The 17,591-nt window shown below is 32.7% G+C and overlaps 1 protein-coding gene and 2 long non-coding RNA genes across 4 annotated transcripts; 2 read left to right on the top strand and 1 right to left on the bottom strand.

The window, feature by feature from the left end:
- Nucleotides 1–18: 18 nt before the first annotated feature.
- Nucleotides 19–1,278, bottom strand: LOC130641176 (uncharacterized). The gene is made up of 2 exons (XR_008982436.1): nucleotides 1,217–1,278; nucleotides 19–924 (listed from the first exon to the last, which is right to left on the bottom strand). It is a non-coding gene; the product is annotated as an uncharacterized LOC130641176 (long non-coding RNA).
- Nucleotides 1,279–1,282: 4 nt separating this feature from the next.
- On the top strand, nucleotides 1,283–3,869 carry LOC130641177 (uncharacterized). 2 transcript variants are annotated; one of them, XR_008982437.1, is made up of 2 exons: nucleotides 1,283–2,958; nucleotides 3,558–3,869. It is a non-coding gene; the product is annotated as an uncharacterized LOC130641177 (long non-coding RNA). The 2 variants fall into 2 exon arrangements; XR_008982438.1 differs by lacking the exon at nucleotides 1,283–2,958 and adding an exon at nucleotides 3,171–3,183.
- Nucleotides 3,870–5,242: 1,373 nt separating this feature from the next.
- On the top strand, nucleotides 5,243–16,430 carry LOC130641175 (adenosine receptor A2b-like). The gene is made up of 4 exons (XM_057447865.1): nucleotides 5,243–6,555; nucleotides 13,527–13,915; nucleotides 14,547–14,712; nucleotides 15,213–16,430. Exons 2-4 carry the CDS (start codon nucleotides 13,597–13,599, stop codon nucleotides 16,177–16,179), a joined length of 1,452 nt encoding a protein of 483 aa, XP_057303848.1. The 5' UTR covers nucleotides 5,243–6,555; nucleotides 13,527–13,596; the 3' UTR covers nucleotides 16,180–16,430.
- Nucleotides 16,431–17,591: the final 1,161 nt, after the last annotated feature.

Here is a 17,591-nt window from a genome sequence, read left to right as displayed (position 1 = left end):
GAAAAAGAAATAAAATCATTTCTACGATATGTCATTTTTTTATTATAAACATCGGCAGTATATACAACTTCTCCGCTGAAAACTTCCTAAATGAAACTTAACGGAGTTTTATAATACAAAATATAAAAACGATATTTCAAGTATTCACAACTGGTACTATGTGAGAATCTCCAGCGTTCCAACCCAATGCAAAAAATGTAACGCAGCAATGACGAGGTTGTTAAACGTGCAGTATTTGCAAATTTATAGCTGCGATTTCATGTGCCAGGCACGCCTCCTGATAAGGCAGCCTGTTAGTATGCTCAAATCACCTAAAGTGTCAAGCAAAACTGTTGCACCGAAGTCTTTAATCAAGCATTGGTTAGAGAAAAAGTATGTTTTCTTAATGAAGTCAGAGTTGAATACAAGGGTGTTTGTTAAGGATACCAGATGCGAATAAATACGATCATGATGCTATACTTTATAAAAAGTGTGAAAAGCCACCGTCCTCACCAGGTGCAAGAAGTCCAGGAATCGAGGTTGAAAATTACAATAAAAATATAATGAATATTATATTAGCACTGTATTTCCTTAAAAAAAGCACCCACTCATGCATATTCCATACTTTTACTAGTCACAAGTCCGATCTCTAGTAGAAACACTAAAAATTGTTGAGCTAAAATCACTTTAACATTTTGCCATTCTAATTTTCTGCCACCCAATCAAAATTAATATAAGCTAGAAGAATTTATTACGGCGCTTGAAAAATTTATAATCCTCTCTGATATAAAAGTTGTAAATTATTTAAAAATTAATCGATTTAATTTTCTTCGGCATTAGTTCTTCCCGCTCCTCCACATCTATCAGGTGCATATTTAAGGATTGATGCCGTACACGCACGAACTTCTCCTTCTGTCGCATTCTTTTGATGTTTGATAACAGTTTCTACAACGTAACAAAATTCTTATCACATATTGATGGAGGTAGTTTACAGTACAACAGCTGGACAAATAGATTTCCTCAGATTAATGTGTATTTTTCCCCCTGAACGTCGACCCCTCGAAATGGCGGGAAAAACTTAATACAAACTTGTCGGTTTGGATTAGCACTTTAATAAGAGCTATTGTATTTATTTGTACATATTTTAACCGACAATAAATAAATTAACAACAACAAACTAAAACGCTTACAAGCACATATATAAATTGAATATTAGGAATAGGATTTTTTTACTAACCGACAACAGCTTTATATAAGTTCATCCTTGCAAACCCAACCTTTTCACTTTTTCCCTTCCCTTGGCCAGTAGACTAAATTATTTTTTATCCAAACTGTTGGTATTGTACCTTCTTCTTCTTGTTTGTTTTCCAACCATATTGCTCGGCTCCAACTCATTTTATTCAAATATAGCTAATATAAAACAATGGTTACTCAAGGGAATTAAGGATTTAAATATTGACTTAACATGACAAGATCAAATACCGGATTGTAAGACTGTCGAATGAGGCATGAAGTTGGCTGATAGAAAATCTCAATCTTTTTCCAGCTCTTTGCAATAATTACAAGTTTAATAACTAAGTTTTAACCTAATTTGTATATATACATAATACTAGTGGTGTGTGCAGGTCTCTGGTATAAAGCAAGTAGTGATCACCAAGTTAATTTTCTTATTTTTGTTATAATTTTAGTGTAAGAATTGTAATTTATCAAGCAAGCAAGCACTCTATTTTTTAATAGAATTCCACAGGTGCACAAAATGTATTGAAGGAACCTTCAAGCAGACAATACAATCATAAGTTTTCAATCCTCTACGTTTATTTATCAGCATTTTCACTTCTGCATAGTTATGAATGTCTTTCAAGTACTTAAATGTCACAATTTTTTGCGAATCGATCGAGTTCAGATATTTCGCGGGATTAAATTTTAGTCAATATGCCTTTTTCATGAAAAGTTGGATTTTTTAAGTCAAAACAAATTAAAAGAATTTACATGGGCTTTGGAACAAAACATGCAGCTTTTTAAATATGATGATTTATAACTAAGAATTACTAAATACTTGATATTTAGCTTCAGCTATATATTTTTTTGTCACAATGTTTTCGAATAGATTGCTATAAATGCTTGCATATGCCAGGCACGCCCTCTTATAAGGCAGCCTGTTAGCATGCTCCAACCACCTGTATGTGTCAAGCATAACTGGTGCACATGAAAGCAAAATAGCAAAAATTTTAAATGGTTATTGAATCAAAAGTTATATCTTCAAATAGATTGCTATAAGTATGCTTGCATGTGCCAGGCACGCCCTCTTATAAGGCAGCCTGTCAGCATGCTCCAACCACCTGTATGTGTCAAGCATAACTGGTGCACATGAAAGCAAAATAGCAAAAATTTTAAATGGTTATTGAATCAAAAGTTATATCTTCAAATAGATTGCTATAAGTATGCTTGCATGTGCCAGGCACGCCCTCTTATAAGGCAGCCTGTCAGCATGCTCCAACCACCTGTATGTGTCAAGCATAACTGGTGCACATGAAAGCAAAATAGCAAAAAATTTAAATGGTTATTGAATCAAAAGTTATATCTTCAAATAAATTAGTAAACGTATGCTTGCATATGCCAGGCATGCATTAATTTCGCAAATCAGTCAATGAAAATTTTTGGGAGACTTAATTTCTCGAATGCAATGCAAATTCGCAAAAAATTCTGACAATAAATATATATGTAGAATAAAATATAAATATTTTATTGTTTTGTTTTTACATAGAGTGCTCAATAAAAATCGAGCTGAATAATATATAAATTATTATAATCTACTGAGTTGAATAAGCAATTGAGACAACAAAGGTCTCTCATGTGGTTTGTTTTTTAACATGTTTGTTGCAATCATCAAAAGCTTTTCTGATGCAACATGTTTAGCAATACTTTCAAAGTTGTATCCCAATGTATATACATCTGTTTCACAGGAGACATATGAGCCAGGTACATTGCGCAATTCGAATGCCAGGTGTCTGTGAATGGTGTTGTATCTTTGATGCTTTGGAGTCCCGGGTTTTATAGAGTAACGGACTGGGCATATTTTTAATGAGTTTTACGTTATCCGTCAAATTAAATTCCCGCCAAAATTAATAAATTTTGTTCTCCGCCAAATTTAATTTTTTTTGTTATCTGCCAAATTTTCTTCCCGCCAAAATTTTTGGATTGCAAGTATGTGTAATGTACTGTAAAATAATAAAAAAAGCTGGAAATACAAAATAACAATACCAGGCTGGAACATTAAAAAAGTAAGACCACCTCAGCCTGGGCATTATATCCATTAAATATTTTTTGAGAAATCTAGCTAGCATTGTTTTTTTAGAGATAAGTCTCTGGAAATAAATTTTTCTTACATTCTGAAGAATCCCCATCTCTCTTGTACTGAAATGTCGACTTGTTGACATGCAGACAAATAACATCACTTCGGCAATTTTTTGCCGACATGGAAAAATTTGATTTAAAATAATTTAGGGTCAAACGATTTATTTCTAGAATGTGTCAAATAAATATGCGTGAAAATTTTAGCTAACTTTTTCTTTCTTTAGATTCTGCTACGAATGCTACCGAAGCAAAGTTTACGAATTAGCATATGCTGTACAGAAATACTTTACTCACGTCTGTGGTTCTTCGCCCTTTTCGCCTTGTGAGTTGATACGAACTTCTTAGGGGCTTAGGCGCGAATTTCCTCATCGAAAGTTTCCCGCCAATGACTAGGAGGGATATTACATGCGACAAAGTAAAGGTTTAAATATGTGAAAGCGAAGTAAATAAACAGTTATTATTGTATTATAAATTATAATTTGACAAAATGGATTGTATTTTAAATGTCTCACATCCATAATACAAGTTGAAATATTTGTTTCTCTCAAAATACGAGGACAAAAAACCCCCTGATAAATATTACAAAAAATAAATCGAACGTTTGGTACGCTCTGTTGAAAAAAAATCCATTGAATGTTTTGTGTACATTTCATGTTTGTGTTCATTCATTCTCTGATGTTATGTCACAAAAGTTTTAACATAGCATAAGAGAATGAATGCACATGTAAAAAAGTACATAGATGCGGCTGTAAAGTTGCAAACAAATGGTAATATTTTGAAGTAGTAAAACTGCAGTAAAATTAGCGATATATATGAAAAACAACATAACGTCGGCATTAATATATCCAATCGCTGACAAATTACAAAAAAATTAAGTAAAACGTGCGTTCTTTATTTCTAGTTTATGACGATCTTTAACAAACACCGAGTACGCTTCGTTATTTTGTTGGACAGTTTGGAACACTTCTATGAACGTCTGTTTGAGATATAACTTTGCAGGCCAGTGTGAGACGAACTAAAACAAATAAGATTTGAACGGAACAGATTCTCGGTAAAAAGTTAATTTGGTGCAACGTTGAATAAACGTCGATAAGACGTCGGTTGAATCAACGTTGCAGTGCAACGTTGAATAAACGTCGATAAGACGTCGGTTGAATCAACGTTGCGGGTGCGACGTTGAATAAACGTCGATAAGACGTCGGTTGAATCAACGTTGCAGTACGACGTTGAATAAACGTCGGTTTTACGATCGTTGAAACAACGTCTTTTTTCGACGTTGTATCAACGTTGATATCACGTCGGTTGAAACAACGTTGTGGAAACGACGTTGAAAAGACGTCGATGATGCGACGTTGTATTCATGTCGGAGGGCAACGTTGAAAAGACGTTGAATTTACGTCGGTTGCATCGACGTTGCAGACCCAACGTTGATTAGACGTTGAATGTTGGTTGCGACGTCGCGACCAGAATTCAACGTCTAATCAACGTTGAAAAGACGTCGTGTGCCCACTGGGTTGTGTAAGCATAGCCTAAGAATTACGTTAAAATGAGAAAATAACAGGTATATTTATTGTTGAGGATAAAAAATACATATAGCTTCTAGAGTTGAGCTGTCTACCTTCCCTGTCTTGTTTTAAAGTAGTTTATCCCGTCGTCATGGGTGCTAAAAATATGGTGGTTTCGTTTCTTTGTAAGTTTAAATCTCCTGAAATCTCGAAATGTAACACAGCCTAAAGAAAACGAAAATATTAATTTGTTGTAATAATGGTAAAATCGACATGTAGATAAAAATAGAGTAGATACGTAGCTATTTCAAGATGAAAGCGTGATGTAGTTTAGGTTTTTCAAACTGGGATGGAACCATCTAACACCTAGATTCTGTAAAGAATTCTACAATATCAATAAAGTAGCTAGAACAATGCGCTTTTTTGAAGAATTTCGTTAAAAAAAGAATTATAAAGAAAAAATGAAAATTGTATAAAAGTCATAACATTAATTAAAGATATAATATTTTATGACACGAACGAAAAGTTGTTTTCTCAACTAAACACTACAAGGTTGTGAGTAAAGTTTTAAAACACACTGTTTATCATTTTTTATTTCTATTTGTTTGTTTACTTATGTATTTAACCGAATGACTTTTTAATGCCGAATGAATTTACCACTGTAGCTAACCCACTATATACAGTTATCAAGTTTATACCACAAGCAAAAATTAAAAAGCAGCATTTTTGTGGCCTCTACCTATATTCAAAGACAAAGTTTTCGATGGGAAGTTAAGGTTTTTTTCCAATTCCTATTTCCGACTTGCAGGCCGCCCTTGTAGTACAGCATTGTGCGGAAAGTGGTGAGTTTAATCCCCAATCGACTCATGCCAGAGACTATAAAGTACGAATCTCTGCTTAGCGTTTACCTTAAGAATAGGGTTAATAACTTGAGGAGGTTAACTATTTCAGCGGCTGTTGCGCTTTCACTGCTTCTGCAGCTCAAATACACTAGAACCCCCTTCACAGAAACCTCTTTGGTTTGGGTAAATAATAATAAGTATATGCCACAACATTTAAAATATTGTGGTGGGTTTTTATTCGAAATACAAGTTTTTCTTCTTTTCAGTGGATGTTGTTTTTTATAAACGTATCAAAAAGATTTTGCTTAAAAATATAACTATTTTTATTTACTGCATTGTATTTTCAAATAATAATTCTTTGGTGCAACTACAGATCAGCCTTGAAAGTAGCACTCTGAACAACACAAAAACAATCGTAAATTGTTTATATCAAACTACCCAATAAAAGTAAGACATTGTTAAAATTGACTTAACTGCCAAATATTTAACTTAAATAACATTAAATAATCGTCTGCTAAATATTCTAGTCTTAAAGGTACCAGCAAGCTGAGAAAGTATCAAATCTCAAAAAAGATTTAGTTTTGCCATAGTGCACGAAACTGGCAATTAAAAATGTAATCATTCTGTTTCGCTGATTAACATTGTTACGTTAACCGTTTTAGCACGTTTTATATTTTGCAATATATTCTCATCTTTCTTTATAAGTAGCTAATGATATTAGAAACACCAGTAACGTTGTTAAAGATTTGTTAAAAAACGGTAGTCTGGTTGTGTTTTTATTTTTCTCTTAAAGATTTTGTAAAAGCCTGACTGATGATAATTCAATACATCTGCTGTGAACAAAAAGTATTGAGCAGTCTCTGTTTTCTATGAAAGTAAGTAATTTCTTTGTTTAGCTATCATTATTTTTAAAAAAATTATACGCGATTCAAAACTGCACCACATGTTTCTTTTTTGTAAGAGGATCCATGAGAAACAGTACCGAATTTTATCAAAGAAGTGACAAGCGCAAATATTAAAACTAATTTCATCAAAAATTATCCCTTTTTTAAAATGTCGAAAAGCTTGTTTTTGATTTTTGAAGAAAACAAGTTACTTATAAGACGTATTTATATTGAACAACCTGTTTGGCACATGTATCCGAGATGAGCACCTCTTACTAATCACTTCTTCCCTGTAAATTACAGTAACTTGTTTGTGGATAAAAGCAGTGCTGACCTCCATAAAGGTTCACTTTGTCCCGAATCGTGTGTTACTTTATTAGTTTTGATCTGCCTACATTTAAGCTTTGCACGCTTCGAATTCTAGGTCCCCAGATCACCGACTGATACCCTTGTTATAGAACATTTGGGTTCAAACCCAGGTCGAGCCATACCAGAGACTATAAAAGTGTGAATCTATCCTTTTTGCTTAGCATTTAGCATGAGAATAGGATTAATATCTTAGGCGGTTGTCAAGTTAAGCGATTGCTGTGCTTCCACAAGTTTTGGAGTTCAAATGGGATGCTTTAAAATGCATTAGGCCTTCCTTCGCACGACCCTCGTTGATAGCAGTACCAATAAAAACTAAAGAGTCTAACCTTGGTATAGAATTTCAAGTAAATAAATAAATACATCCTTGTAAGGGGGCACAAACTATGATAAAAAATACTATAAAGTTTTGATGTTTTGCAAACCGAAAAACGATCAGAGAAATCGAAAAAACACTGATTATAAAACATGAATATCAGCAGCACAAAGAATATTTTATAGCCGTCTTTAATCAATCAAAATTTATCGATCTATAATTAGGTTTATACTAAAAATAATTGAAAAAACAGGTGTAATAAAATGCATGTAAAATTATTAAAAAAACAACAGGGGCCTCTAATGGAGAAATATTACTTATAATTAGTTAAAACTGTGCCTCCAGAGGTCTCTTTCTTTCTTTGCACCCGTTTCCTTGCAAAGCGTTGGAGTATTGTTTATATTGTTGCAAAATTTTAAAGAAAATCCGACGCGGTGTAATTTAATGAAGGATAATTTAGAAGGCTCTATTGAAAAGTTCACTATATTCAATTACGTATGATAAAATAGGAGAAGTCTTGGTACAAGAATAGGGTAATTATTCACCAACAACTTTTTTTGTTTAATAATTATTTTCTAACATTATATTTCGAAATTACCATTTTGAGCAAATTCCCGCCAAAAGAAGTATGGATAAAAAGAAATAAGGCTAGCTAACTTTATTTTTTTCTGCTTTGCGTAATCATTCCTTATTGTTATTGTATATATATATATTTTTTTCTTATTTTATATTCTTTTTTGAAATTTGCGTGTTCATGAAAATCTTTGCTTATATAGAAGGGAAGGTCAAATTAAGTTTGAATAGAGGTTCTGTTTCTCTGGCCTGAGATATTTCAAAATCTTTCATTAAAATTTTGCAATTAATGTCTAAAGTAAACAAAAGAGAATTACAAAAACCAGACAGCTATATAAAAAGAAAGATATATATATATATAAAAAGGTGTAAGTTTAAAGAAATTGTTACTTACGCAAAATAAACTCAGAGGAAACTATATTATAGGCTATATTCGAGGCGTCATTGATTAATAGATTTTTTTGACAATTCTTGATGGAATCAGCAATTATGTAAGTTTAGGAACGACATATGAATTTCTGATATAATTTGTATTTTCACTAATTTGTTTGAGTAATGGGTGGAGAGTTTTACTACCACTGGACGTGCCAGTTGTGGCTCTATGATCTTTATCAATTGTGAGGCTGCCCTTACTTCTGCTTTGTAGTATAGAGGATTTATGCTAAGGATCTATGCTACAAAGCAATATTGTCAATTTCTTGGACTGAATTTGGTAAGCATAAGTATATCGTAGTGCAAGTGGTCCTAAAAATCTGAAAGGAGCTGCAGCAGGCATAACTCTGTCGATATGTATTGAAATACAGACAATTTCAGTGAGATCATTTGAAATTCTCTGTTTGTTTTTCGATACTTTTTTTTACCTATTATTGGTGCTTGCTTACTTGCTTCATTATTTTTTAAAGTTCACAAAAATTGGGATAGGACATTCAACAGACACTGAAAGAATTTTTGTTTAATTATCAATAAAATTAAATAAATTTTACTAAAAAATATCTACCCCAAGAGTAAAGCCATATTAATACGCTACCAACGAGTATTTTGATTTACTTTTATCATGAAACCATTTGTTTGTATTTAATACATATTCACTTTTTTTTTTTTGCAACAATTAAAAATAATGTTGTTTCTCTCTTGCTAATTCTGTCAACCATTTTAAAAATTAATTTAAGCGAGCAATGGCAACATATACCAAAACTTTATAACTTACTTAAATTTATGTTGTTTTAATTATCTACATTACAAGACAAAAAGTTCTTGCGACAGCGGTAAGTTTATACTTAATATTAATTTATCAAAATCATACCACGATTTTTAGTGTTAGAAGCATTTACCAGCTAGTATTCACGTGTTTTCATTCTTGAAAAAAAAATTTAGAAAACCTTTCCCCTTTAAAGTTCACTTTTTAGTTGACAATGTGCAGTAGCCCTGAAAATATAAACACTGCAGTTGCAGGCGCTAACAAAAAAAATATGGTACTTTTAAATTCCTTCTTTGTTTATGATTTCGTTTTATTTAAACATGTATTTTTAATGTGCATTTTTCTTTTTTATATATTAACCGTTTTGTTGTATATTAAAAACTCCTCGTTGCGTAATAAAACATGATCTAACATGTCCAAATAATGAGAAAAACAAATAAAGAAAGTTTTGTGTGTGTATATCCTACTGAAAGCAAGAACAACGCAAAAGATAACAGAGCATAGCTAAAACGTCATTCCATGAAATCGAGCCTTACATACGCAAGGAAGATGTATAGAAATCAACATGAATACAGAAGTAGAACTGATTTTTCTCAATGTGGAAAGGTAAGTTTTTTATTTACAACCCATAATATGGACTTCAAATCACGACAAAATAATTTTGAACAGACTTAAGAAAGTTGTAATAACGTCAAATTTAGCGTATTACTTCGACATACCTTTGGGGCGTAGATAAAAAAGCATGTTTTTGTATAAAAAATTAAAGATATAACATAAAATTACACAAAATATAAGATGTTAAAAATTGTAGCTTGAGCGCTAACGCAATCTTTTTTCAACAACAAGTTGTGCAAAGAAAACAATACACATTTGATTTTATGTAAAAATATCTTACACTTTTTCGTTCTCTTTGATACTATACGACCGAAACAAGTGAACTATTTTAATACCTTGTATATGTTTATTATTCTCTTCAAACTTTATTTGTATGTTTATTTTGACAGTTTGGAAAATGTTAATAACACGCTACTTAATACTTTCGTTCAACTGTTGCAACACTAATCCTATCGTGAAAACAGACATTCTTTAACGCCTCAAGGCCCGTGATATTTTAAGTTCTGCTTGTTTAACAATCACATTTGCAATGAAGAGCGCCACTGAAATTGGATTGTTAAGTCTCTGCCTAATGAGATAGAAGCTATGTCCTCAATTATCTGGAATAAAAAAGCAAAGCAGTTTCTCTCTTTAATAAGGCTTTTAACCAACTTTCCTATCAGGAATTTGGCAGGGATTACATTATAAAATAAGGAAAATAAAAAAAATGCAAAAGTATTTGTCCGTCTGTTTTTGAGCTCTCCCTTAAATGGGCTAATTTTTTGCGACACGACACAAAAAGAAACAGCGTTAAAAACTGTCTGTAAATGTTTTACTGTAAAAAACACTAGCGCCCAATGATGCTTCGCGGGTGGAATAGGGAGGTTCCTCTCTACCGCGTTTACACGAGTGAATCTCATCCAAAATTAAATTCCTCTACAATTTTAACCCAAACAATGCGTAAAATTGTTGACGAGTATGGTCGATAGGTTATAATTCTAGATATTAAGTTGTGTTTCATTGTTTTTATCAAAATAAATTTGCAGGAGCTTAATGTGAAATTATGATGAAAATTCTATACACTGGTAGATTCAACCAAAAGCATGTAAAAAATGTTTGTGGTAACGGGTACTTCTTCCAATCCGATTATTGACCAATAAAGCCGGGACCATCTGAAAAAAACATTTAATAATTCGTTGTGGGAAATTCTAAAATAATGACATTTTTGAGCAAACACACATTTTGTGAAAACAGATGTAACATGATCTGCAAATTCTGACATATATTTTTTAGAGACAGAACAGAATATAGTTTCGATGCTTTTTACTTTGCAGTAGTCTCAATGCTTAAAGCACGTTTCGAACTTTGCTTTTTGTCTCTTTTGGTATTCTTTGGTAATTTCTGGGTAAATCAGCTAAGGGAAACAAGATTTTCTCCTATTATACCGTATTAATTCAAACGAATACCCGGTGTTATCAGCTAATTTTGTTACTATGAGGAATAGCCTGGAAAGGTATGAATGATTTTAACATTTTCAAGTAAACTGAAGAAAAAAAATAATAAACTATAGGACTTCGCGTAATCAAAAAATCAATCAATTTTGTTGTACTATCTTGGCTTTAATGAATACTTTAAAAAAACCAACCACACTCTTCGAATACCATCTAATTGAATAAGTGCATTTTTGAAAATAGAAAAGGTGCTCATCCGAGGGGAGGATGCAGCTCATTACAATAAATACTGTACACCAAAAATATTGCGCAGTGAAGTTAGGGTAAGTGCATTCGAAGTTTTTTTTATTTCAAACTTGTCATTTAACTGACGCCAAACTTTATCCCAACTTTTCCTTTTTGTTTTGCAATCAGGGACAACAAGGAGTCTACGTATGTTCCTGTTCATTTTTCTAATATCTAGGGTAGATTCAAAGTCAGGAATTCTCAGTGAACAGTACATAATGTGGCTGATTACAACGAAATTTTTCTTAGCAGAATGATTAGTTATGGTTGTTAATTATGCTAATGTTATGCAAACTTTTTCCAATTATGCAAATTTAGAACATTTTCAGTTCATTTTACAAGAACAGAACACAAGTAGGCCTTTTTATGTTCTCAAACGCACTTTGAGTTAAAATTAAGTAAGAAGGATAGAAGAATAATGTCTGAGTGTTTCAACAACTTTCTCGAGTATGATAACCATTGTCAAAATTCCTGAAATATTTTTAAACGCAATATTTATTTAGTCTTTAAATGATATCTTATTTAAGCAGTTTTATTGCCGTGTTAGGCAAAGAAACGCTACTCTTGGTTCTTCTCTATTTGCTTTGCACTTCGCAAAACCTACGTCTAGAATCGTATAAGTAATGTCTTTATTTACATTCACTCAAACCTACCTCCAAATAAAAATGTACAGTTATTTACGATTACGTCATTAAAAATAAGATGGCGTATAACCACAACACATGCGCAATCTCCAGTGCATGAACGATAAGAAGATAACAGTCATTAAAAAAGGTCTTCGTACCATTGTCAGATATGTACTTATTTTACGACATTTAATTTGTCACAAGATGGCGAAAACACGGTCTAGCATTCTAATTTAATATATAAAAATCCGTGAATACTCACAAACTAAGGCATATCTTAGGTTAGTCGGGGGGAATTAATAGTAGTGAAAAGAGGAAGGGAGAAATTAATAGTCGGGGGAAATTTTGTCATCAATGCATAAATTGTAAGTGAGGTAATTATTCAATTCATTAGGTAATATAAAAACTAAAAAGAAATCGGTGAGAACATTTCCATTTACAGTCTGACTGAATTGTCTTTCATAAGAAAGAACATATTTTCTGATTCTCTGACTAATTTACCACACAACTCCTCGAAACTTTCGCAGGTCATTACAACAAATGAATGTGCGAACCAAAATAAAGATGGCAGATAAAAAAATAATCTTGTGTTGCTTACGTCATTTTCACATGCGTGCCTTTGTTACTTATCTCTAATCCGTTACCTTTAGAGACACTTAAAAGTTAGTTGTGGTTGTTTATAACTGCGAAGTACATGTCCAATAACTCAGTTATGTCAAGATCAACTGCAGAATGGTTAGAAAAATATTGGCGGGAATATAATTTAACAGTGTTAATATTTATTTTAAAAATAATTACTGTATATGCGTGGAAGCATGTGCAGTAAACCACAGGTTGATGTTGTGATAAATAATCAAGTTGCTTTAACAGCCACTAGACTGTGTTTTTAGGGCCAGTGTCATTTTTGTCCCCAGAGCTCTTTGAGATCAAAACCTTAAAGTACTTTTGGGATGTATCTCAAAGAGCTCTGTGGTAGAGAATGGGCCAGTGTAATTAGTTATACTTCATTGCATAGACATAATACTAATAAAGTATGGTAATTAAATTTTACTTTTCCTTGCGTTGAGGTAAATTCTAATGGTTTCTTACTTTTATTCTAGGCTCTGTACGTCAATTACTTTTTCTCAATTTATACCGCCTGTTGAACCTCCCATCATTTCATTTCTGTAGACATTTATTTACATTGTAGGCGGGAAAAATTTATTTGTGAGATAATAATGAAATGTTGTTATAAAGAAATAAAAGTTTCATACTTCCACAACAACACTTATTGTTAAAATTGTTAACTTAAGAATTCGTTAATATAAAAACGCAATTGGTTTGTTTCTTCCATACTTCAATTTTTGACTTCAATATAGGGAAAAAGTAACCTACATTGTCTTATGGTTTCATCAGCAGTCAAGGTTTATACCGTCGCTAATATACATGTTTTTCAGGCTGAGCACTTTCCTAGTATGTTTTTAGTTTCTGGCAAAATCTACGCCTCAAAGTTCTTATAAAAACCGTATTTTTCTGTCTCTAGAGGTTTATAAATATTTGTTATTTATTTATAGATTGCTAAATATATTTAAAAAGAAAAAAGAAAATCAGAATTCATGCTAGTTTCTTAATCCAATTGTGAAAATGGACAACATACTTTTTATCATCGATGACGGCGCCAATACTAATGGGAAAGGAATATTTGGTAAACAAAGTATGATTTTTAGCCACGTTGAACCAAATGAGACATTTTATAATACAACCACAACGACATTTATGCCTCCCATTATGATAGATGGATGTGATATTTCGAGGACCGGAACAACTGAGAATATATCATATGCTATTTTTATGGTGCTGGTTTTAATTGCAAGTATCTTTGGAAATTCACTGGTTGTAATGGCGTTTGCGTTGTCTAAGCAACTACGAAATCGTGTGACTGTATATTTCATAGTCAGTTTAGGTAAATAAAGCATTTTTTACTCGTCAATAATTTACAGTACTAACCTTTTTCTAGCTTAAGGTTTTTCTCGAATGTGTCCTGAATAGTAAAATGTGCAAAATATGTGTATCTTATATTGTTAGCACATATGAACTTAAAATAAAAAACATGTGGTCCCAATTATTAGGTGGAGAGGAACACGTAAACAGGCCTCTTTGCTCATTTTATAAAATTAAATATTTAAAAACTGCCCAATCAAGCACACAGGATACGTTGGAAAAAAATTATGCTACCCGCCTAACCATTAATTGTGAATTATGCGTTGTTCATAAGAACTTGATTTTTTATGACTTTACACAATTTGGGTACAAAATAGACTAAAATCCTTCCACTACGCTTATCTAACCCCTTCCTTTAAGTGTATATTGTAAAGGATAACACTTCCTTGCGCTCTGCATGCAGCATTTGTCTTCTTATTCACACTATTGTTTTGATGGGGGTTACGAATGCACACCATCTCATACAAAATAGACTAAAATTTTCTATTGTTAACCCTACTCCCTGGTTATTCAACTTTGTGCTTATTCAAAACATAACCAAACTAAAAACTATCGTATTTAGTCACAAAACGTTTCTTACTATTTGTTTCTAGCCTGCTCTGACATGGCATATGCAATCTTCCTAATACCATTCAGCATCTCCATGAAGCTTTATATGAGATTTTGTCATGATATGCCAGCATGTTATCTCATGGTTATCAGTGATTCATTTTGCAACGTAGCAAGCATTCTCAATTTGTTCCTTATTGCTGTGGACAGGTAACAAAATTATTTTTTTGTATTAACTTTTATTTTCTCTTTGATATTATTTTTTTTCGTCGTCGGCTCTGTCATTGTCGTGATCGTTGTTTGATTGTTTTTGTTGATGATGTTGTTTTTGCTGTCGTCGTCGTCGTCGTCGTCGTTGCTGGTGTTGTTGTTGTTGTTATAATGTTGTTGTTGTTATTCATTTTGTTGTTGTTGTTGTTGTTGTCATGGTTGTCGTTGTCATCGTTGTTGTTGTCGTTGTCTTTGTTTCATTGTTGTTGTTAATGATGATGTTGTTGTTATTGTTGTTGTTGTCACTGTTGCCGTCGTTATTACCGTTGCCGTTAAACACACATAAGTTCGTGTCTATTTCTGGCACTCATGTGAACGGCTTCCATTTTCAAAGGAAATTTGATTAACCAGAATAATACAAGTATTTTGGTAGCAAACGTCAACGTAATCGTTCTGATAATGTCGACTATATTTTATCAAATTGTAATATTTTTATTTAGATTCATTGCTATCAGAATGCCATTTCGATACACTTCGATGTTATCAAAAAGTCGTGCAAAGAAATTAATTGCAGGAGTGTGGGTTTTTTCTGCAATTTGGAGCATAAGCGGATTATTTACATGGCGCCAGGATGAAACTAATAATACATTCTTGAGCGTCCATCTGTCGGCATATTGCTTGAATAAAAATTATTATTTCTACGCTGCATCTTTCATCGGTATATACCTGCTATCATTAGTAATTATGACTGTCACCTATCTTATTATCCTGCATGTAGCGCTTGTACAAATTCGGGAGATCGAGGCTACGCATATAGATTTACAACGAAACGAACATACCATTCCATCTCCAGAGTTGATGCAACATTTAAACGTACCAAATTCCGAAAATGCTCGCTATAAAAAATCGCAAAAACGGAAACGCCGAAGAGAATTAAAAGCGACGAAATCTGTAGCAATTGTGTACTTTGCTTTTCTTGTATGTTGGTTACCAAGTTGTGTTGTTAACGTTATTATCATGTTTAATACTTCGTATTTCCCTAAACTGAGACAAAAAAATGAGAAATTATTTTTGTTTTTATACTATTGCTTTATTCAAATTTTACCAATTGTAAATACAATGGTGAACCCAATTATATACAGCTTCGCAAATAAACAATTTCGGCATGGCTTTAGAACAGTTTATAACAAAATCATGCGAAAGATAGACGTACCAACGGTATCATTTGAATCCACTCGCCGCAACACTCGCGGATCTAGTCTTGGATCATTTTCTCAACAAACTGGTAGTTCGCAATGTTCGGACTCGTCCAGCAGTCGAAAGCAAAGTCGTGCTTCTCCGGTTTTGCTAAAGAAAACGAGTCTTGACCAAAAAAATTTTAAAGGAACTTTTCTGAATAGCAATATTGATCGTGGAACTATAAAAAATTCTATGGCGAATACAGTTATTATTTGGTCCCCTGATTGACACTAGATGCTTCTAATTCCTTCTAAATTGTCTACTGGCAAAGAGATTTTAAGAAACAACTTTCATACTTAGTAGTCTATACATGTAGAGTGGGCAAATCAAGGAAGTTAATCGATCGCCATATCTTTGCAAAGTAACAAGATTCGAGGTTCTTTTTTACCAAAATTAAATCAATTCAAAAGACTGTCGTTGTTTGTCAGTAATGCAGACATTAAATTGTATTTTGTAAATAGAATTTAACAAAACAATAATGATTTGTTATTTCCGTACTTAACTGGCAAAGAAGGAAGGGTTAAAAGGATAAAGGGGGGAGGGGCAAAGTCTCCTTGTTTTCTACGTGTAATACACTGTTTTTTAATGACACAACAAAGTTTCGTTAATACTGTTAATGCTATTTCATAGTACAACAAGCGCACAACCGATCTCGTGGCGTTCACTTTTACGCTGCTCACTACTTCGTTCATTTCTCTCCATTCAACGAGCGAGGGCCACAACTGCTCTTCCGGTGCACGCAAGGCTACAACCGTCAAGTATTGACTCTGCAGTAATATCTTATGCTTCAGCATCAACACCAACATCTACAATCAACATCTGAGACATCTACAGCTTTTAAAATTTCGCGGTATTGTCTATTAATCTTAATTAGAAGGTGTTGCCTTTTAAATGTTTTATTTGTACATTGGTGAATTCATAAATGTTATTGGTATTCATATTATATGTGTAGGTGTTGTCTTGCAACATGATTGATTGTTCTCTATGTTCTCTCGTGCAAGAACAGCAAAAAATCTTAATTATTTTAGTATGTGTATGGTGGCTACAAACTTATTTATTATATCTGAAGGCACCGCAACTTTTATAACGTTTGTTTGTTATAAGGTGCCATCAGAATCTTGCGGACCCAAATAAAAAATTATCCATTTGTTGATATTTTAACTCTTTTGTAATGCAAGCCAGTTAAAATAATAACTAGAGGTCAGATAATCCAGGCGTATTGCTAGCATTGCTGTTAGGTACCTTAGCTGTGTTTTTCTGGCCTTTTGTTGCACGAAATATAAGGTTCGCATTATTACAAGAGTTTAACTCCCTTCTTAGAAATCAAAGTCTGTGTAAATTCATGTACAGTTTGTAAAGGGGAAAGATTTGCCTTCCAAACTGAGAGAAAGAGAGCTAGAAAAGAGAGTACGACTGTATTACTTGCAATAACTTTCATTGTGTTCATAGATATTGTGAAACAATCCATGCTGGGAAAAATTATATTGACTTTTAAATAGACAGGATTATGAGAAACTAAATCGATTTCGTCCATGTTTGATTATTAAGGTCATCAAAAGTCTTGTTACTGCTAAACCAAAAAATATGAACGTTATTTGCTATTTTCTGAGTAAAATTTAGTGTAATCTTCTTTATAAGAC

This window comes from Hydractinia symbiolongicarpus, chromosome 4 (assembly GCF_029227915.1).
Source record: "Hydractinia symbiolongicarpus strain clone_291-10 chromosome 4, HSymV2.1, whole genome shotgun sequence".
Classification (NCBI taxonomy): Eukaryota; Metazoa; Cnidaria; class Hydrozoa; order Anthoathecata; family Hydractiniidae; genus Hydractinia; species Hydractinia symbiolongicarpus.
The sequence above is the reverse complement of the archived record's forward strand: the minus strand, read 5'-3'. Positions and strand labels throughout refer to the sequence as shown.